At 35.8% G+C, this 21,880-nt stretch overlaps 1 protein-coding gene across 45 annotated transcripts in view; it reads left to right on the top strand.

Annotated features, from left to right (window-relative positions):
* The window catches only part of ANK2 (ankyrin 2), a 752,311-nt gene extending 733,017 nt beyond the window's left edge, over window positions 1-19,294 (top strand). For 24 of the 45 annotated variants that reach the window (XM_074228643.1, XM_074228650.1, XM_074228648.1 and 21 more), the window contains 8 exons: window positions 2,407-2,695; window positions 5,405-5,693; window positions 8,667-8,759; window positions 9,217-9,300; window positions 9,422-9,586; window positions 10,927-11,097; window positions 12,310-12,401; window positions 17,480-19,294. In XM_074228643.1, the coding sequence (XP_074084744.1) occupies window positions 2,407-2,695; window positions 5,405-5,693; window positions 8,667-8,759; window positions 9,217-9,300; window positions 9,422-9,586; window positions 10,927-11,097; window positions 12,310-12,401; window positions 17,480-17,663 (1,367 nt within the window). In that variant the 3' untranslated portion in view covers window positions 17,664-19,294. The remainder of the gene's footprint in view (window positions 1-2,406; window positions 2,696-5,404; window positions 5,694-8,666; window positions 8,760-9,216; window positions 9,301-9,421; window positions 9,587-10,926; window positions 11,098-12,309; window positions 12,402-17,479) is intronic. The other 21 variants (XM_074228654.1, XM_074228655.1, XM_074228667.1 and 18 more) reach the window with 4 other exon arrangements.
* Window positions 19,295-21,880: the final 2,586 nt, after the last annotated feature.

The following is a 21,880-nucleotide window of genomic DNA, read 5'->3' as shown; positions in this document are numbered from 1 at the left end:
TTTTCAGGTAAACGTGTAATGAAGGTGAAGAGGAAGAGTACATCAATCAGTGGTGGGCTACATAATGAGGAATGTGTATATCTCCAGGAATTGACATTCTGGGAATTAAGCACAATGGAAAAGTAGAATGGTGGTGAGGGGGTAAGAGCTATAAAGCAATCAGTGAAAGGGGAGTGGGGGACTTTAGCACTGAGTCCAGCTTTCTCTTTGGGGTATATAGAATATTTCAACATGTGTCGATTAGAGTTCTTAACACTTTCAAAGATTATTATCTTTTCAATATTGTTGTATAGATTGTTCTGGTTCTGTTCATGTCACTTTGCCTCAGTTTAGACAAGTCTTTCCAGGTTTTTCTGCAACCATCCCCTTCACTATTTTTATAGCAAATTAGTATTAGATGTATTCTTAACCAATCAAGGACCAGAGACAATTACAAAAAAAAATAAAGAAGCATTTATGGAAAACTGAAAAGCTTTCGTGTCAACAAAATTAATGCAATGGGGTAAGAAAGGAAGTGGTTGAATGGGGTGAAAATCTTTGTATTAACTTCTATGAGAAATATTTGACATATGAAAGATATGATCATAGGGATGATAAAGTTATCTGAGATACATAAACAATTAAGAACTATATTGAAGACCAAAAGCCATTTCCTGGTAGCTAAGTGGTTTAAAAAGATGAACAAACCGTTCTCTAAAAGACTTGCAAATATGCTCCTAAACATTAAACAAATTGTAATACATGAATGTAATAGAATTTTACTGTACTATAAGAAATGATGAATGTGGTTAATACAGAGAACCAAGAATTGAAGCATCAGTAGAAAATAATATAGCCAATAACTACAACATAAATTGAAAAACCAACCGCCTACACACACACACACACACACACACACACACACACACACACACAACATATACTTCCAAAAAGTGAATGTTACAAACTTAAAAAGCAAGCAGAAATGGAAAATAAAGATGAGAGGATACTCCTAACCCAACTCTTTGCCAAAGGTATGAGGTCCACAGATATTCCACTTTGCATATGTTTTGAGATTTTTTTCAATGTTTTGATTGTGTTGATTTTCTCCCCTTTTTATCTTAAAAATACTATTTATTATATGGAATTACTTTATAGAAGGGAAAAGGTGAGAGATACTGAAGAAAATTATGATGATATTTAAAAAACAATAAAATTTTCAATACACAGTTCTCTTTTCTTTGTATTAGCATTTATTGATAATATATTGAATTAATAGTCTATTTTTCAAGACTCCCTCTGGAGAAATTACACAAAGGCATGGAGAAGAATTTATCAAATGAGAAGGCAAGGAAGGGTTAATATTGTACATTGGTGTATAGTAAGCTCTATAATGACAGATCAGAGACCAAGTAGGTTTGTTCCTGTTAATTCATGAAGAAGCAAGAAGTAATCTTGCAGTCCCTGACATCAGTCTGAGGTTGGTTTTTTATTTGCCTCTGGAGTTCTGTGCTGCAGGAGGGCCAGAGCTGATAGGTTGTTCCCACTAAGTGTAGTTGTAATGTGATGAGTCCCTAGGCTGGACAGTGAGGTGGGGAAATGAGAAGCTACTGTGGAGGGGGTGGGATCAAACTGCCAAAGGGTAGGTGACCTAGCCAGATCAGAATTTATGCAATTCAAAGCCTCCATGCTCTCAGTAGTGGGATTGGGTCTTGAGTAGCCTCTGAACTTAGAACCTTAATAGGAGAGGAATTTCTACACTTAAAGGAAATAAAAAGTTGTGACAACTATGATTAATGAACACATTCTGAGTGAGGATTCCTGAGTAGAATATGCACATGCATAATGATATTCTTGATTGTTATGGTGCTGTTTAGTTCAATAGTAAGCTTTTCTCATAGTATTTAGTTTATATAGTTTGGTCTGCTGTGAAGAGGGCAGATGTTTACCCTCTCATTTCATGCTACAATCCTCCACATTACTAGCTAAACTGTACTACTTGTTATTCCCCATGCATATCTCATTTTCCTATCTCCAATGCAGTTTCCTATGTCCTGAAATCCCTTCCTCACCTCCATGCAGAATGAATATCTACTCATCCTCTAAAGTTCAAATAGGAAACTACCTCCTCCAAAGTGTGGACCTCTTATAATATTTTAAGAATAAATGGAAAGCTGTCTGTTTCTCTGAAGCACACATATATTTTGGAAAATAATCATTTATGACTCTGTTCTCTTGGCAGAAGTTCTATGAGGTCAGGAAGCATATTATTTAAATTTTGGGTCTCCAAGCACCCATAATGGTATTCTACATCAGATGCTTATTTAAATGTTAATTGATTCATTTAACCTCTTTAAACCTCAGCCATGTTCTGTAGAAGTGTCATCTCTTTCCGATCAATAATTCAATTTCTTTTCTTATCCATAGGGTTTTCTGTGCTTCAGGAAGAGATGTGCACCCCACAGCACAAGAAGAAGGAGGAACAAGCTCTTTCTAAAGACCATGAGCCATCTTCTGATCACCCCCCCATTGTCTCTGAGGAGGATATTTCTGTTGGCTATTCTTCCTTTCAGGATAGCATCCCTAAGACTGAGGGAGAGTTGACAGTGGAAGAACTCACTCAACAAAATAACAAAAAGCAATTGCAAGTTGAGTTCTCAAGAAAATTTGAAGACTTTCTAGAAGACACTCCCATCAACCACCAGCAGGAATACTTGTAAGTGTCAAAAGAAGATTTATAAAATACCAGAAACGAATTTACAGAGTTCTCTTTTTTGAGGCAATTGGGATTAAGGGACTTGCCCATGGTCACACAGCTAGTAATCCTCAGACTCAGGGCTGAATTTGAATTCAGATCTCCTGACTCCAGAGCCATAAACTTGGTCACCTGGCTGCCCCTTTTTAAGCTAACTTGACATACCCTCTTAGGGATCCAGTGGAGTTTGGGGGGTGGTCGTGGTGATGTACTCAAAACTACATTTTAGAGGTGACCCTTATTTCTAGGTCACCCAAAGAGCACCCTTAAAGGGTGGCATTTGTCAATGAAATGCATGACCAGTAAAGGTGAACTGGTCTTGGGAAAAGAATGAATTATACAGTCTGAGGGTTGTGCTGAAATCCAAAAAAGAATGAATGAAAAAGCACCTATCAAGCACTGATGATATGCAAGCACCATGTTAAATATAGGGGATGGAAATACATGTCAAACTCTTATTTAAAAGAGCTCATATTCTATTGGAGAAGACAATACATAGGTTTCAGCTACAAATAAGATAAAAATTCTCACAGTATTTAGGGTTCAGTGGAAAAGAAGACTGTGGAGGTATTTTCTGTATGTCATTTCCATTGATGAACTCATATCCATTTTTGATGATGAGTCATTTGACACAGTATCAAGGACTTGAGTGGCAATAAATAATAATAATAATAATAATAATAATAATAATAATAATTGTAATGTTTTATCCTCCATTCTCAAAGAAGACATCAGGTAAGTGGTGCCATGACAAGCACATGAAACAGAAACTCTTCCATCCAGTATACATATATATATAGCCCTGAATCTTTAATGAACTACTTTACTCCCAACTTGCCATAATGAAGACAAATCTCAGGTTGCTTACCATTGGATTTAAGCTTCCAGATAACTCATAGAGGGCAAAATTTAGGTCTTTTGCTTTTCCATTTCCAGTTGTGGACCCACATTTTCATGCATCTTCTTCCCAAGAGATCATGATACTAAAGAATTTTCTTTTCTTTCTAGAAACCTGAATTTCAGGGTCCAAGAGACTGGTACTGCCCAGTAGCTCCCATTTCTCTCTCAGAAGACCAGATGCTTGGATTATATTATCCAGATTCAATGCTTCCTCAGGCCTATCCATCTTTTTTTTTTTTTAGGTTTTTGCTAGGCAATGGGGTTAAATGGCTTGCCCAAGGCCACATGGCTAGGTAATTATTAAGTGTCTGATACCAGATTTGAACCCAGGTATTCCTGACTTCAGGGCCAGTGCTTTATCCACTTCACCACCTAGCCACCCCATGGCCTATCCATGTTAACACTTTTGTCCCAACATTCAGTTCCAAATTTACATGTTCCTTCCACTATGTACTCTTGGATGCCTGTTTTTCTCATTGCCAAATATTCTTTTATCTTAAACTATTTCCCCCCACTCTTTCCATCTTCTGGTCCTCACTTAGATATGACTCTCTCCTGACAATGTCACTCCCCTCACTACTTTTACCAGTGCTGATCATTCTTTCATTTATCCAAATTGGTCGAACATGATGGGAAGTTGTAATAATCCTTTTTCCTGATGGTCACTTCCATTTCTTCAGTTACCTCATTTGCCTCATTGCCTCATTTGAGTTTCACAATAATTAAATTTATCACACAATCTAATTTCTGGTGACTGTAGACTTCTAGGACTTTCTCTTTCCTCCTTCAGTGAATTCAGTGCCTGGCTCCCCCCCCCCCTTCTACTGAATAAAAATAAAATAAAACATACTCCTGCTCCTGAAGGATGGATTCTGGGACCCTATAGGAGTTCAACCCCCCCCCCCCCCTTCCCCAGGAAGCCCTGACTTAGGAATTCTTCCCTCAGGCCTCTTGGTATGATATCTATGTGCATTTACCAAAGCAGCTATTGGCATTCTTAGGATAGTATGTTGGGGGACTGCCATGATTATGCATAAACTCCTTGCCTCTTGACCTCCCCCCACAACTAAGTCCAATTATATCTCTGCTCCTTTCTAATGTTCATAACAATGATGGAATCATTAAGAAAAGATTGTTTTGATAAAGAACACATAAGCTTTTTACTAATTCAGAAGGTTAACAGATTTTTTAAAAAGATTTTCATCAATAATTCATTACCTATAGAAAATTAAATTATGACATAATTTAAATTTTTATTTTTAGGGGGAAAATTGTGGGGAATACATAGGTTATTAGAGAAAATGGGAGATTACTTCTCACTCTCTAGGAATGTGATCCCTAGGGATGATGATGAGGATAAACAATAGCTATAGCTATCACTTAGTACTTGCTATGTGCCGGGCAGTATTCTAGTTGTTTTGTCATTTCCAATTGGGGGCCAACTCTTTGTGACCCATTTTGGGATTTTCTTGATAAACTTGAAATAGATCTCTATTTCCTTCTTTAGCTCATTTTACAGATAAGGGAACTGCTTTGCTAATGGTTGTCATTTGAACCTCACAACAATCTTGTGAGACAGGTGCTATTATCACCCCTATTTTATAGATGGGGAAACTGAGGTAGAGGTTAAGTGACTTGCCTTTTTACTAATGTCTGTGGATGAATTTGAGGATTTCCTTACTTTGGGTGCAATAATCTAGTCCATTGTGGCACCTTGTTGCCTTATTCCTTTTAATGGCATGCCTTATTACTCCATTCCTTATGTTTTAGCGTCACCACTCCGGAAACTGAACAGGAAGAAGCAAGAAAAGTTGTCCAAGTATCTAGTTCTCTCATTAAATCACCCGAAGAAATTACTGCAACTTCTGAAGAAGAGAGGCTCCACCTCCAGACCCCAACATCCAGTGATCGAGGAGAATCTCCCATTGTGCAAGAACCTGAGGAATTCCCATCAAATAAGGAAGAGAGCTCTCCAAGGAGAAGTAGTCTTATCATTGTAGAGTCAGCTGAAGACCAACCACAGAAACTTGAAAAATTTGAAGAGGAATCTTTTGAAAAGGTAACAGGATTCCTTTTTGTCTACTTTCCCAAAAATCAAAAATCAACTTGAAAAAATAATGAAAGAGATCTGCTTCTTCAATCTGGAGGTTCCCATTTTCTATACTAGTACAGTATTTTATGTCACAAAGATTTTCTAAGTCAATTTAAACCAAGGAACAAGGGAAATAGTTCATAGCTTTAAAGTGTTTAGACTCAATGCATTTAGAATCAAAGAATCTCTCAGTGACAGAACAGTCATTTGATAGAATCGGACTTGGAACAATCCATTCTTTTTTGATGTCCCAAACAAGTGGTCATCTGGTTTTTTTTACTTCAAAATTTTCACTGATCAGGCTATGAATTCTATGAATTTTCTCCTTGCATTAAAATTCATAATCTTCAGTTTCCATTGACTGACTTCTAACTTTGCAACTGGGAAATTCAACCTTTCTGGTCAGTGATTTCTTCATCTACAAAATATACAGGCTTGAAATAATATAAAAGGTTTCTTCCAGATCTTAAACACAGAGAGTCATTACCCCAAATTTTCTCTTTAGTCTGAAAAAAAGATTCACATATGGATTAGTAGGTATTGAAAGCTAATCAGAGTATTATTATTCTCTGTTTTAAAAGATTTTATAAACTTCATTTCTCAAAATTTAAGTTACTTCTTTATTTTACTGAAAATTACATATTAATTTAGGCATTAAGTAGTTTCATGAGGAAAATCCTACATAATGTAACTCAAGGAGATCAGTTCACTCGTAGAGTTGATTCTGAATTTGGAAAACTATAGCCATTCATAGAATTTTTCCTACACATTGAATCCTCTAGGGGTGACCAAATAGCATTTGAATCTCACAATCTACTCAAGTCTCCAAATGTCAGCTTGAAGTGTATTCCTATATTCTCAATTTCTAATCCCATTTCAAAGATTCTGATGTTCTAATTTGGAAACTGGTTTAAGAAAGATATTTTCCTTATTTCATGTAACTTCCATGAAGAGAGGTAATGAATAAGAATGTAGAATAAATAGACCATAGACATTTCCTTTAAATTATAAACCTTATTTTCTCATCTCCAAGTAAGAACAGACTGTCTAAGAAGTAGAAACTCTCTGACAAAGGGAAAAATTGGAGAACTCTCACCCTTTGTAGAATCATAGATGAGGGAATGTTTTACTATCAGGAGTCATGTACAGAATGCATAGTTATTCCTCAGTGCACATTTATTCTCCAGCAGAGTGGAGAAAATCAAGTGACTACATTTTCTGAGGTCCCAAAAGAGATTAGGAAATTGATATCCTTATTCACATATGTGAACACCAAAGGAATGGGGAATTTTTCAAATACTGTTCTTTCCTCTCATAATTATTTACAAAGCCTCAACTGAGGATTATTTATCAAGAAACTCTTGAATAATAATCCAATTTCAAAATATCCCTCCTGCTTATTATATATGACACACACATCTATGTGTACATTTATCTGCAAATATCTATATTTGGATAAAAGAAATGGGGACCTTTAAATCATAAATAAATCTGGTTGTAGGATTTTCACATACTAGATAAATTATTATTGTCCATAAGCATTTATTAAAGTGCTTTCTATGTGTCAAATACTATGTTGAGCACTGTAGATGTTCCTGCCTTCAATGAACTTAAAGGAGGGTGGGGAAGGGTGGGGGAGAGGTATTCTACTGTCCTTTTCTTGAAATGAATTGATATAGGATTACAGAAGCACAGATCACATAAAGATAGATTTGGGGATGGAAGAGACCTTAGCAGTCAATCCCTCATGTCAGGCAAGGAAACTGAGGAGAGAAGAAAGTTAAGCACTTGCCCAATAATACAGAGATAAGGATAGAGAGTCCAAGTCGTCTAGACTCAAATGGACTCAAGTCATCTGAGTTCAAAGCCTAAACTTTCTTCCACTAGTATATTATCCTATCTGTATACATGATTCCTAAGTAACTAATGTTTCTCAAGTCTTGTTTTGATTGATATTCATTCATTAAAAATTTCAGGCTTACCTTTGTTTTAAAAATCATTCCATTAGGACAAACAGTGTTTCCAAATAGATTCAGAGGACCAGGGTTCAAATATCAGCTCTGCTAAAATTACCTATATATTCTGGGATGGGTCATTTAAACTCTTCCAGCTTATTTTCAATGTTCATAACTGTCCCAAATCTATGGTTCTGGAATGTCATGCATACCAGGATGTTCCTGCATCATCAAAATCACATCTAGAACACTTCTGCATCCTTCTAAACATTCTCCTGGGATCAATATGACTCATTAAACATTTTCTTAAGCAACTTGACATAAGTTTCATTTTACAAATGAAGAAAAAGAGACAGAAAGGGAAATTTACTTTCTTAAAGTCATGCTACATTGAGGGAATTCAGTGAGAGTAACTCAGAAGAACACATATTTGAATGCTAACCATGAGTTCCCTATACATTTAGCTATGCTGCCTTTCTTTGAAAGAATGCCATTAGAAGAGCTTAAATTTCTTAAAACTATGCCATGCTGCCTCTGGTATTTTATACATAGAAGAAATTACTATTTAATCCATTAGTAATTTAGGGCCTACATGCAACTGATAAATGTTAATTATATCTTTTTGGTTATAGGCTTTTATCTAATCACATCCATATGAGACAGTAGCCTTGAACAAAAGCAAAGCTGTCATTTCTTCCTCCCAGATTGTGACAGATGATGCTATCATCACCTTTAGAGTAACAGGCTGATTTCAGATGGCATTTATGGGTCATCATGACCCAAATCAATATTTCTCCTGGGAACAACATTCATGGCTACAGTTGCCTTCCTTTATACATTTGTTTCTCAACAAGAAATCACTTGATGGTTCTTGGCAGATCTTTTCCCAAACAAAGGGATATGAAAGCTTTCAAAGCCTGCAGGAAACTAGTGCTTAAATAGCGTTTACATGTTAAACAAAGCAATGCTTGCCTGCTTCCACTAGGAGCTCAACAAGGAATTAGGGGAGCTGGATGTCAGCTCAGATGAGGATGCTATGGTAACCACCAGGGTTGTTCGTCGCCGGGTGATCATTCAGGTACAAGTTATGAACTTATTGCAACTTATTAAACTTTGTCTGGGTGATCCTTTGAGATTGATCAATGGCCCCTCACATTGAGGGTTTAGCACGCTCCCTGAATGATGCATGGCCATTTGAAAATGGATCCCATCATGCTAACAAGTTTTGTTTGGTAAGAAAAGTAATGGTTCCTGTAATTCTAACCTGTTTCCTAAAGTCACATGACAGAGGACCAGCAAGATCTGGTAGCTCCAAAGTCGCCAATCTTATGGGCTGTGTGTTTTTGTTCTTTTTCTCTAACTTAGATTTTTATTTCGCATGCTCTTCCTTTTTAAAAATTATTATAACTAAACTACATACAGGTTTTTGTACTTTATCAATGCTTCTTACCTACTTTAATTATTTTATTTTTAAGCACTTGGGAGTAATTTTCTCGAAATGCATGTTATATGACATTATTCTCTTGGTTATTTAGGGAGATGATATGCCTGACATACCATCAGAAACAGTAACAGAAGAAGAATACACTGATGAACACGGACACACTGTAGTGAAGAAGGTATGATTGTTCTTACCTTTCCATTTGGGCTTTCAGTTCCTTTACCCCTCTTAAAAAATCTATCCATAACCCAATATTTTAAGGCAAAATTGAGATGCAAACATGACAATGATAATTACAGGTCACCAGAAAGGTCATTAGGCGGTACCTATCCCCAGAAGGCATAGAAAAAGAAGAAGTTACTATGTGTGGAACACTACAGGAGCCTGTGAACATTGAGGAAGGAGATGGTTATTCCAAGGTTATAAAACGTGTGGTGCTGAAGAGTGACAGTGAACAGTCAGAGGTGAGCATATCTCACCCCAAGCATCCTGAGAGAACTCAGGATATGATTGAAAAGGAAAGAAAACTCAGAAGAGGCAAGGAGGGTTTTGGGAAGAGAGCACTGCTCATTGCAATCAGTTTCTGTCTGTCCAGTATCTTTTTTGACCAGAGTACACTAATACATCTTTCATGTTGTTGTGGAGGAGCCATTTTATATATTACTTTAATGAACTCAGGGCAATTCGTTCTCATTTATCCACTGTCTGTTCGTGATCATTTGACTTCTGTTCTCCATTCATGTCATAGCCTGACAGCAGAAATGTAAGAAGGAATTGGAATACAATCACTAGTAATTTATGGAGTACACTGAGTAAACAGCATAAGGAAATTATGCATATATTTATCAGTGATTCTTATGATTAACATGACGACTTAGTTTAGACCATTTTTGATCAATAAATAGTATCCAGAACTTCTCTGAATTATTCCAAAAGAATTCCAAAGCTTCTTGAGTGTTGTTTTTACCTATAGGCCGTTTTTTTTTTTTTTTTAAATTCAGAGTGACATAATGGACAGAATTGGCTTTAAAGCTTTAGATTCAAGCACTATCTCTACTGACAGAGTCACTCTGGGCAAATCTAAGTGTTAAGCTGTAGAAAAGGTCACCTCTATTGGCAGAGGGAATTTCCTTACCCAGGAATTCCTTCTACCAATGAAATCTATTTGTATTACATCACATTCCTTATACCAATGAAATCTGTTTGTATTACATCACATTACATTACTTCCTCCAGAAGCTTTTGTCATTTGTAAGGGCAACCTACTGCTTTATCTTTAGACAAATGAGCCTTCTCCACCTCTCATAAACATAGGAATTCAGCCATGATCATATATATTGGGGAATGTTATATTCTGTCAACACAACACTAAAATAACCAGATTGTACCAAAAAATGTACTCAGTCTACAAATGGCTTTGTCTTCATGCTTTCATAAAACAGAACCAACCAATTTTTTTCACTAAAGTAACTGGTGGTTTTTAGTATTATATAAACACAACCTTCATCAAGGTCAAGTAACCCTCAAGTAGCTTATGGAAATTTAAAAGGAGGTATCTTCTTCCCCTTTCTCTCTCATCATATTACCTAATGAGTAATAATTATATGTTTTATGGAAAGTATTTTTACCAAGAGAATATATTGCTAGTCAGTTTTGCTTTGAATTGTTCTCAAGTTTACTAGTGATTGAGGTAGAAATGCTCTGATGATTCTCCGTGAATTTTCTCCACTTGTTCAAGAGATTAACTTAAGTGTAGATTAATTACTGGCATGATATAACATCCTGTCTGTCCCTCATTCACTAGGTAACTTTTTCTGAGCCCAGTGCTTCACAGTTTCAGTCTGAGCCTGTGGAAGGTCGTAAAGTCAGCAAAGTTGTTAAGACCACTGTGGTACATGGAGAAAGGATGGAGAAACTTCTGGGGGATGCTAGTTTAGCTACTGATCTTCCATCAGCCAAAGATGACTTTGAAGAGGTATAGCGGCATCACCATTGTTTCTGTGTTTTTTTAACGTGTATATATGTAATTCTTTGATAATCAAACAATATAACATCATTCTAGATTATGTTAATAACTCTTTTGCCCTGAACTTGTAATTTTTAAATGGGTACTTTATATTGAAAGAACATTCATAGAAAATGTTGCAAGTAAAATTTTCAATCATTTCAGTTATTTACAAAAAAGAGCTAAATAAAATAATGGGTATACCTTATATATAAATCAAAAGAAGAGATAAAATTCTTCAAATGCTAATATTCATAAATTGTAAGTTTGAGGATTCACTTCCTACAAAAAAATTCTACATAACACTTTTGGAATACTTTTAGAATAACAATCTCAAAGTTTTACCTACTCAATTTCCATCAGCAAAAGATGAATTTTTAATGAAAATTCCAGACATTTCTTGGTTTTTCCTATTTAAATATGTCATTTAATTTCATATCCAACTATAGAGTTCAAGCTCTACTTCATTTAAATTAGAATTATTGATATCAGATGGAATCCTGTTGCTATAACATTCTTTTGGCCTTTTATTCCAGTGAGTTTACAATAATCAATGGGTGGGCACTTGTGACTCAGTCAGCAAAAAGACTGAGAGATAAATATTTATGTGTCCTCCCTCTACTAAACAGATTATTTGTGAAGAGAGGAGACACAAATGGTCTGTTCATTTAATTTCTTAATTTAACTTTGGATAGGAGAAATATTTTTTCAACTAGTCACTGACATTCTGAAATTATTGCAAACTTTTGATTATCAAAGTGTGAATCATCCAGATTGTATTTCATTTTCTTTTGCTTTTTTTTTCATTCTTCATTTGCATCACCACCATAGAGAGGCAATTGAAGGAAGAAATTAAATAGCAGGCAACGTGTAATTGCCAATGGGTACTGTAACTTAAGAAGGTTTATAGGGTCTTGTGGGGTAATTGGCAAATTCCATGCACCTGTTATACCTCATTATTCTCTTAATGCAAAACAATTGAAATTCACTGGTTTCATTTTTTTAAGCTAAGAAGATTCCATTTAAGTAGCTTTTCAGGATAATCCAAAACATTTTTATTGCTACCCAGTTCTTTTTCCTTTCTGGTATTTATGTTCACATTAAAAAAATTGTCTTTAAATTTCCTTTAGGACTTTGTAGCTTAATAATAGGATTTTGTTTTGTATTGCATTTTTACCTCAGGCTTTGAGTTACACAGGTAGCCATGGGAAAGTCCACCTACCCAGTTTAGTAGAAAATGAGGTCATGAAAGAGGATGGATCAGTTATTAAAAGGTTTGGTTTGGCATGGTATGATATTTTGATTTTGATAAGGAAATATTAACCAACTAACAATGTACAAAGGATTTTCATGGGGTGGAGTTATAATAGAAATTAAAATGCTGTAGTGCTTTTGTTTGCAAAGTTTAAGAGGTTAAGGTGTTATAATGCTCATTTTATTGATGGGGCATTAAAAATTCTGAAGTTGAAGTGCCTCACATAAGGTCACATCAGTAGGAAGAACTAGGATTCATGACTTGGTCAAGATATCTGACTGCCAAGTCTGCTTGTGGCATTTCATCTAGCAGCTACTGGATGAAATGGTAACTATCATTAGATCACAAGCCTTTGGCAAATCAACATGTGGAGCCCTATGCTAGTAACTGAGGCTAAAAAAAAGAAAAAAGCATGATAATCCCTTCTCTCTCTTTTGTGGCTTACAGTTTACAAAAAGGAAATAATATGTACATATATAGTGATGTAGAAAATTCATATATAAGTGGTGGCCTAGGAGCTTCCTTCAAACCAGAGTGCTATACATGGACTGACTCAAGCTAGGCTCAATCCCAGAAGCAGCCTCTTTTTCCACAGTGATGTGTTACACATTTTTCCAAACTCTGGACCATTTCTCAGAGTTTCAGAGAAAAATTTTTAAATAAAGTTTAGGTTTGGCTCAAGTATATATAGAGAGAGCCTCCCCTAAAAGGTACTGAAAGTTGTTGCTTTTTTCCCAGGAAAGGTTGTCAATGTACAAATAAATCACAAAAGATTGTCATTAATAACAAATATTTAAAATACAAAATAATAATCTTATCATGCTTGAGAGGTAAAAACAATATCATGGGACCATATCTCTTTTCTATAGCATATAGAGTGCTCTTGTTGATTCAATAAGATATTATATTGATTGGGAGTTCTCCCAAATATTAACTTTGTAAAATATGTAACACCTTTTCACTAATGTTTTAATGCTTCTGTGTCTGTGGTTGATAGCATGGGCCCGATTTTTATTCACCTTTAACATTTGACTACATTTAGAGATACTGAACAAAAACTGCAATTGAACTGCCAGAAGAATGAGAAAGCAGTTTGTACCCAGGGCTGTGAACAGCTATTTGGGAATCTTTGGCTTTCTTCTCTATCAGTCACTGATTCACTAATAAGCCTTTGACAAAAAATAACTATATTTTGCTTTGAGTAAATTAGCTTCTCTTTTGATGCTGGGAAGTCCTTGTGAGTATTAATGAGAACAATAAAACACTTCCTAAATCTCAGGAGAAAGCTAATATTCAAACTCCCATTGGCCTCTGTAACTATTTAAAACCCATTCAATGTGCCAAATTTGCAGGCAGAAATTAAAGGTTCTCTTACTAGTTTGCTTTTCAGCCAAATGTGAAAAGCAATAGCAGTACCCAGGATCTTACAGGGGGTTTTATTTATATAGCTAAGGCTATGATCAGAGTGAATAACAAATCCCAAGAAGTAGTCTCATTATTAGAATTCATATTGAATATTTCCACTGGACTAGAACCAAGACAATGTTTTACACAATTTTAACTTCAGGGCGGCTAGGTGGCCCAGTGGATAAAGCACCGGCCTTGGAGTCAGGAGTACCTGGGTTCAAATCTGGTCTCAGACACTTAATAATTACCTAGCTGTGTGGCCTTGGGCAAGCCACTTAACCCCCTTGCCAAAAAACCCCTAAAAATAATTTTAACTTCAAATAATATGAATTCAAATACATCCTTTAACATTTTTCCCCACCAAAAATAAAAGCAATTTGGATTTCTGAAATTTTTAAGATTACCTTTCCCCAGGTAGCCTGCCTCCCTCCTGACCCTCACCTATGCCTTAGAACCATAGCATTTTAAATTGGAAGAAACCTTAGAAATCATTTGTTTAGAGACTTTTGTTTTATAAATAAGAATGGCAGGGGTTAAATAACTTGCCCAAAGTTAACTAGTTGATTGGCATCAGGTGAACTGACCAGCACATTCAAAAAGAGGTTGTTGGGTGATATAGACCTCAGCAAAAGCAAAGTAGACCATTTTAAAGATTGTGCAGAATTAATGTTGAATAGCTCATTGGTGCTCCTTAAAAATGTATCTTTAAACATTATTATATTATTGACCTGAATCTATTAATTATGTACTACTGCCTCCAGTCTTCAGCTCTGTCTTCCATGCTCTATTAATCTGGATTGTGGGATCCTAAAATTTATTCATCTTTTCTCTTGGGTATCTCAAACATTATATTCCTCCTCAGCTTCCTCTGAATGAAGATAAAATCAAGATGACCCTGTACAAATGGACAGAAGTATCCAATTCATCCCTTACCTTGCTGGGACACTCAAATGATACTACCCTATCCCAAGCATGCAGTGATGTAAAACAAAAATCACAGATTGAGGGGGAAAATGCCTCAGACATAAATTTGCTCTTTACCATGAATCTCTATGAAAGATATAAATCTTTGTGAAAGCCTTTTCATTCCTTGCTGAAAGACATCACCCTAGGGGAATCTATAACCTCTATAGCCAATTCATCTTCACTTTTAGATATGGTTATTCTGCAAATTCATAGCTATTTTTTCTTTTGACAGTGTGATGAAATTTATGAACCCCTTCTCAGCACAAAATTTTGAAATGCATAAACTACATAAAATTAAAAAGGAAACCAATTATATTGAAATCCAATAATCAAAGCCTTTTAAAACTACGAGTCCATAAGCCTCACATTAAGATCCCCTGCTATGAACAGATAAAAACAAATGGAAAGTTCCAAAGTTACCCTGGTCTTCCATGAAAATGGAAATGGAGCTAGACTTGCCATTTTTTAGTTCTTTCATCTTTAGTTCATTCATTTACTTCTTGTTTATAAATTCTTGTCTACTTTATTCATCTTCAGGTCAACTTCTAACCAAAAGTTAATGAGAAAGATTCAGGTTGGCCAGACTGTTAAGGTTCTGATTGTCTTCTAAAGTTTCCTTTCTCATTTTATCTCTAATATGGTAAAATTACTTAGGAATGAAACTTTTCTCTTTGGTCACCCTAAAGATTCCATCCCTGGGTTGGTTCATTATACATTTTATCCTGCATAGTCTTTATAATGTTCTTCTAAGCTCTCGCTGAGGTCTGTAACACCTAGCTCCTAAAGTGTTTCTCCCATCTACAATCCCTTTCTCTATGCTAGTCATTTTACTTGATGCCAGTAAGCTAGCTAATTCTCAAAACTGGTTCTTCTCTTCTGATGAGGACCAGTCTCTTCACCTAATATTCTAGACTAGCACCTGGGTCTAGTTGTCAGAGCAACTAAGGGTACTATATGAACAAAACCATAATCCCTGAAACCTCTCAGTGATAAAAACTACTACTTCCCTTGGCCAGAAGGAGAAGACTTTCATTTACTATTTCAAAACTTGCATTACTGGGGTGGCTAGGTGGCGCAGTGACTAGAGCACCAGCCCTGGAGTCAGGAGTACCTGAGTTCAAATGCGTCCTCAGCCACTTAATAATTACCTATCTGTGTGGTCTTGGGCAAGCCACTTAACCCCATTGCCTTGCAGAAACCTAAAAAAAAACCAACTTGCATTACCTATTAGAAATTCCACTAGTTCTCTTGTTTACCTGAGGAGATGCCTGATATTTCCTGAATTTAGTGAATAATCATGATTTTCCTTGCTTACATAATAAACTCCAATCTATTTCCAAAATTATCTTTTATGATCTTTAAGTATATGCTCCTTTGGTGCTCACCTCTCCTGGGAATGACACTTAGAAACCTAATCATTAAAATTTTAACTTACCTGTCCAATCTGTTCTCATCCAATTACCTCCTCACAAACTGAACCACTTTCCATATACTGGTCTCTCTCCATTTCTATATTTTCTATTGGAATAAATTGCTCCTCCACCAATGGATTACATAAATAATGTAAGCCTTCTTCAATATTAAGAACAATGAACAAAAGGTTCCAATAATTTCAGTTTTGAACCTCAAAAGAAATTCTTTCTAGTTGTTCAATAATGAACTAAAGTTTGGAAAATAAACAAACTGAATAACCAGAGGTAGGGTGAAGTTGATGGGCTTTTACCAGGCACTGATGATTGGTATCATTTAAAACAATAGAGCATTACACCTAGTTGGCAAGAGTAATTAAAATGACTTGAGATCTTCCCTGGCTTTCACAGAACTCATAACTCTATTGCCTCCCACATTCCATGACAGAGCTACAGTCCCAGAGATTTTTTATTCCAACCAAAGGTGGTGTTCCAGGTTCAGGTGGGCCCCCTCCTATACTGCTTGTCCCCAATTGTTAGTTAAAGCTATAATAATGACCAGTAATTTTATATTTATTAAAGGCATATCATGTCAAGTTCCATATTTAAAGTTTTATTTTTTATATGGAAATAGCTGTGGCATATATATATATATATGTGTATATATATACATATATATATATATATAAATTAATAGTAGAGGGGCAATCAGCATTTCAGCAACTTGAGACCTAGAGTTTTGTCCTTTGGGGTATCACTCACTCCCTTCAGAAAGCCTCTCCTAGGTTAGAGGATACATCGTGTAGGTTATAATATTGATGCAACTCAAATTACCACTTCTCTCTATCTCTCCATATATTTGTATATATCTATATATGCATATTTATATAACACATATGTATATATTCATAGTAATACTGCATATATAGGAGGTATTTTTGAATGGTTTGGATCCTTTTACATTTACTTATGAGTGTAATTTTACTTTTCCAGGTTCAAAAAATATCCCTGACTGAACTTCTAGGTGATGAAATTATCCCAACTCTTTCTTTGGCAAGCAGAGAATATTGAGGTCCTGTGAATTTTAATAGTTCTCTGATGATTCCACAACTGGTTAAAGGCCAAGGTTTCTAGCTCACATCCAGTCCAGTGGGGTTTTCATTAGTTACCACTAAATTTAGCTATCTTTGAATGAAAAAGAGAGAGATGAACAGAGATAATCTGAGGCAGAGTAGGAGAGAGACAGACCCAGACTCAGAGAAACAGAGACCAGACACAGAGAGACAATAATTCTTTCATTCCTTTTCCCCTTCAGGACAACAATGAATAAAGCCAGAACACAGAAGAGGACTGTAGTAAAGGACCAGCATGGAAAACACATTCACTTGGAACACCTGGAGGATGTACCTGAAGCACTAGATCAAGATGACCTGCAACATGACCTCCAGCAACTGCTTAGACATTTCTGTAGGGAGAACTGGAAGCATGAGGACAAATGAGGGGCTGCCCACATCTTATACAAGAAAACGACACACCTACTTAGAATGCAGCTTTCACTTTCTTCATTAGGTGTAGTGATCACAAATTGCCTGATTAATGGGATATACTGCTTTTATCACACACCGTGCTTTTGTTTTTTTCTTTCTTTCTTCCTTTCTTCTTTGCTTTTGTTTTTAACTGTAAGCTAATTTGTGACCAAAGAGAGTATCCTTCATTCTGGATGGTTTTTCCACTAAATTGTTGTCTTTGTACTCTACTGGGAACTTGCCGCCTCAGTTGTTCCTTTGCTTCCAAGCTAGTTCCAAACTAGAATCCATTGATCCAGACGTCACCATTGCAGAATTCTTCGAGTGACCATGTCTACATTCTGAGGAAAAGAATTCCTACGCAAACTGTACATAGCTAAAGTGCTTGAACTTATAAAACTTTAAAAGAAAATGTCTATCATGACTACACTTATCCTGGAATAAAGGGTTTATAGAAATTGCTGAACAATGATTAATAAAGATATTGCTAACACAATCGACTGAAAATATAAATCTGCTGCAAAAGCGCCCTTCCAACCTACCTTGTCCATAGGATTTCCAGCTTAATGATCTCTCACCATGAAGGGCTGTAAGGGTCAGGTGGGGATCACCCTCAAGTACAGCCCTTACTGCGAAGTGCCCGCTGGCTGTGCCCAGCTACACTTTAAGACTCTCTAACTGCCACTTAAAGAATTCTGGAGGATAAAACTATTGGAGAAATTAAAGAAAATGATTAAATAATCAAATCTATAGCAGCTAAACTACATCCTATGGCACATTTGAATTTTAAGATCCTTCCAATTGGGACTCGTGGGCAGGGTGTATTAAATAGATATAACACAGTTGTTTTTTGTTCTCACTGCTTTAGCAAACCATATTGTCTTACTGGTGGTACCTTCTGCTGGCCACTGCACTGTAGATAACTCAGTGGGAAACAAGGTTTACTCGCTAGACATAAAGTTAAAACTCTCTCACCATGTTTGTTTGTTTGTTTGTTTTTAATTTTCTGGATTGCCTCTTCTCAGATACATGCATGTGACATTTAAAAATCCAACCCAAGAACAAAATCCCTCTTGTAATCATGTCAAAAGCTTATCATCCTTTTTAACTCTTAGCACTGAGTGATAATTTTGAACTTCAGATTAGAACTGCTTTTCTGTTTGCAGATAAGGTTCAGAATGTTTGATTTTGGTTAGTATTTTTTGGTTTATTTGTTTACATTTTTGGCTAACATGCAAAGACTTACAAGAACATTTCTGCACTTTTTGTTTGGTTTCAAGGAAGGGAATATAAAATCTGAGAAATTTCCATGTCCTATATCTATTCTTCTAGTGGTTGGAGCTGTGTAGTATTTTAACATATATATACAAATATCTACATATAAACAATATACATTTTGAATCAGTTATTTGATAAAGTATATTCAAAGATGAAGGAGAAAAATGAGTCAATCCTCCAGGGACTGAAATTTTTCCAATCCTATCTGTTCTTTTCCTGTTGTGGGGAAAAAAATGACTCACTCTTTGCTCTGAAAGTAAAAAAAACAAAGGCTGCATACAATGGCATTTGATCATTAAAGTAACAATGCCAGGAGAAAAAAAAAACTTTTCCTTAGGAGGCAAGGCTGCTCAGAGGCCAAGCCTCTAAGACTCCCGTACTAGCACTTTTTGGCAGTCAGAAAGGAAATAAAGTGTTCTTTGGCAGTCAAAATGAGAGAGGTCCAGGGTGAAACATTTAAAAAAGCACCATGGTTTTCTTCTTGTCAAGGACAGCATGGTTGACCTTTAATGAAGTTCAAGAAAAGCATTTCTGTTGTGTTTCTTGCGGTGCAGATGATGTCTGTGTAACAACATAATGGTTATTCACCTTTTTTGATTTTGGTTTTTTGCTGTGTTATCAAAGAACTTGAATACTGTGAGAAAAAAAGTGAATTTTAAGTTGATGAATCAGCATCTTGTTCCCATGGTGTTAACACCAATTGAATATATCTATGAGGGCATGTATTAGTTAAAGGAAAAAAAATACAACACTAACAACACATAGCTGCAATGTGTACAATGGCTGATTTAATTAAATAAAACGTACAAGTGTTAAATGTAGCAAGAGTGATTGTTGTTCTTTAGTCCTTACCTTTCTCTCCAGGAGACTGGCACATTGTTACATAGCTAGGAAATCAATGCATAGGAGTTTGTTTTCCATATTACTGTCCAGAATTAATATCTAGCTGTTACTTATGTCATTGTGAATGTGGAAAAGTCTTCATTTTGGAAGCAGCTACAAATTAGATCATCACAGCAAAGAAGATGAGGAGGAGGAGGAGGAGGAAGAGGATGGTAAGGATTTTTTTAATAGCTGGGACTGTAGATAAAAGCATTCTGGACTCACCACAATGGGAATGTTCTCCAACATGGGGTTTGCTTTGATAGCTGGATATGTCTTAGACACCCAAGAGCAGGGTTTAGAAATTTTTCTTTTTTCTTGGGCTATGGCTGTTCAATTCTCTCATTTTACCAGCTTTAAACACCTATCTAGCACATTGCTTCATGCATGGTAGATGTCAAATAAATGTTTGAGGATGTCATTTTCAAAATGTGATCGAGCTGTAGGTTGGTGAGGTCAAGGTCAAGGTCAAGTTCATACTATTGGTTTACTTTTATTATGCAGAGTTAAGAAATTTTATTTAGAAGCTGTTTGACAAGGATTGCTAGGGAATCTTGCAAACTCATATAAACCATAGATCTTTGTAACTAAATGGAATCAAAGAATTAAGAAATTGTACCAAAATAGCAACCTTTTTTAGGACCTTTGAAATAAGTTCTCCATTTTTTTCATGTTCCTTACTATTTGTGGGCACTTTTTTGAATGGTGGCCGATGGATACTTAAGTTTAATGAATATTGTCTAAGCAGCAGAGACCATTTGATGAGCTTTCTGCATTTAGGGATTTTCTCACTTCAAAATGATTGTTATGAAAGGACAGATCTTTTAAGGAACTATATTAGGTAAAAAGAAAGGAAAAATAATCTTGGAAAGAACAAATTCCAGCTCAAATGAATGGGGTCCCTCTGGAAAAAAGATGTGCAAATAACATAGCAGCAAATGGAAAAGGCCTTGAATCAAGCTGAGGTTTGCTAGCAGTCTTTGTTGGGCAAAAGCTTCCATAAAATTATTCTGTTTGGGATTATTTATACCTGACAGAGGAAGGGGCTGGATACTTTCTAGTATCTGACACATTGAATAAAGGTATAAAGAAATGTTGAATAGTTTTGAAGAAGGAAACTATTGAAGGAGTTCTTTTTGCATAGTGGTTTAGTACAGCCCTATTATCCTTTGATGAATAACAGGAAGTTGTTGCTTCTGATTCTTTGTTATCTACAAGACAACTTTATTTTGAAATTAGAAAATATGGGAGGAAATTATTCTCTAAATACTTAACATTTTATTTTGAAACAATAATAATGGATTCAAATATCCCTAATGAGGCATTATCAAATTTTCTGCTGAAACTACTCTATTACCATAATCACAGAGTCTCTGAGTTGGACAAGATCCTAGATGCCATCTAGTTCAACTAATTCCTAATAAGGAATGCACTCCAATTTTTAGTCGACATCTGTCTGAAGACCTCGGAGGCTTCATGGGAACTCATGACTTTATAGGATAATGATTCATGGATACAGAGCTGGGATAGACTTTTGAAGATACAGCTCCTCCATTTTACAAAGATACTAACCAAGGAATATGAAAGTTAAGTGATTTATATAAAATAGGCAGTAAGAGGACTTCAGATTCACATTCTCTTTTTCCAAATCCAGTGTTTTCCAACCAGACCCTAATGTCTCCAACCCACTCTACTTTGTGATAACTGGAATTGTTTGGGAACTTTTTTCATTTTTTTCCTCTAATATTGAACAGAAACTTGCCTCTCTTAGTTCCCATCCTTTGCTTGTAGTTCTGACACATAGGACCAAACAGACTGAATTAAAAATTTCTCCTCCGATTAACTTTCTTTCAAATACTCAAAGTCAGCTATTCCCAAGTCATTTACACTGACCATCATTCCCCAAATAGTCTTCAAACAGCATTGTCTACTGATCTCTCTCCTCTGTAGTCACTTTAACTTGTCTTCCTAAAATGTGGCACCAAAATGGGATCTAACCAAAAATAGAGTAAAACAAGACTGTCCCCTCC

The sequence above is a fragment of the Macrotis lagotis genome, chromosome 3 (genome assembly GCF_037893015.1).
Source record: "Macrotis lagotis isolate mMagLag1 chromosome 3, bilby.v1.9.chrom.fasta, whole genome shotgun sequence".
NCBI lineage: Eukaryota > Metazoa > Chordata > Mammalia > Peramelemorphia > Peramelidae > Macrotis > Macrotis lagotis.
This window is presented reverse-complemented; position numbering and strand designations above follow the sequence as displayed.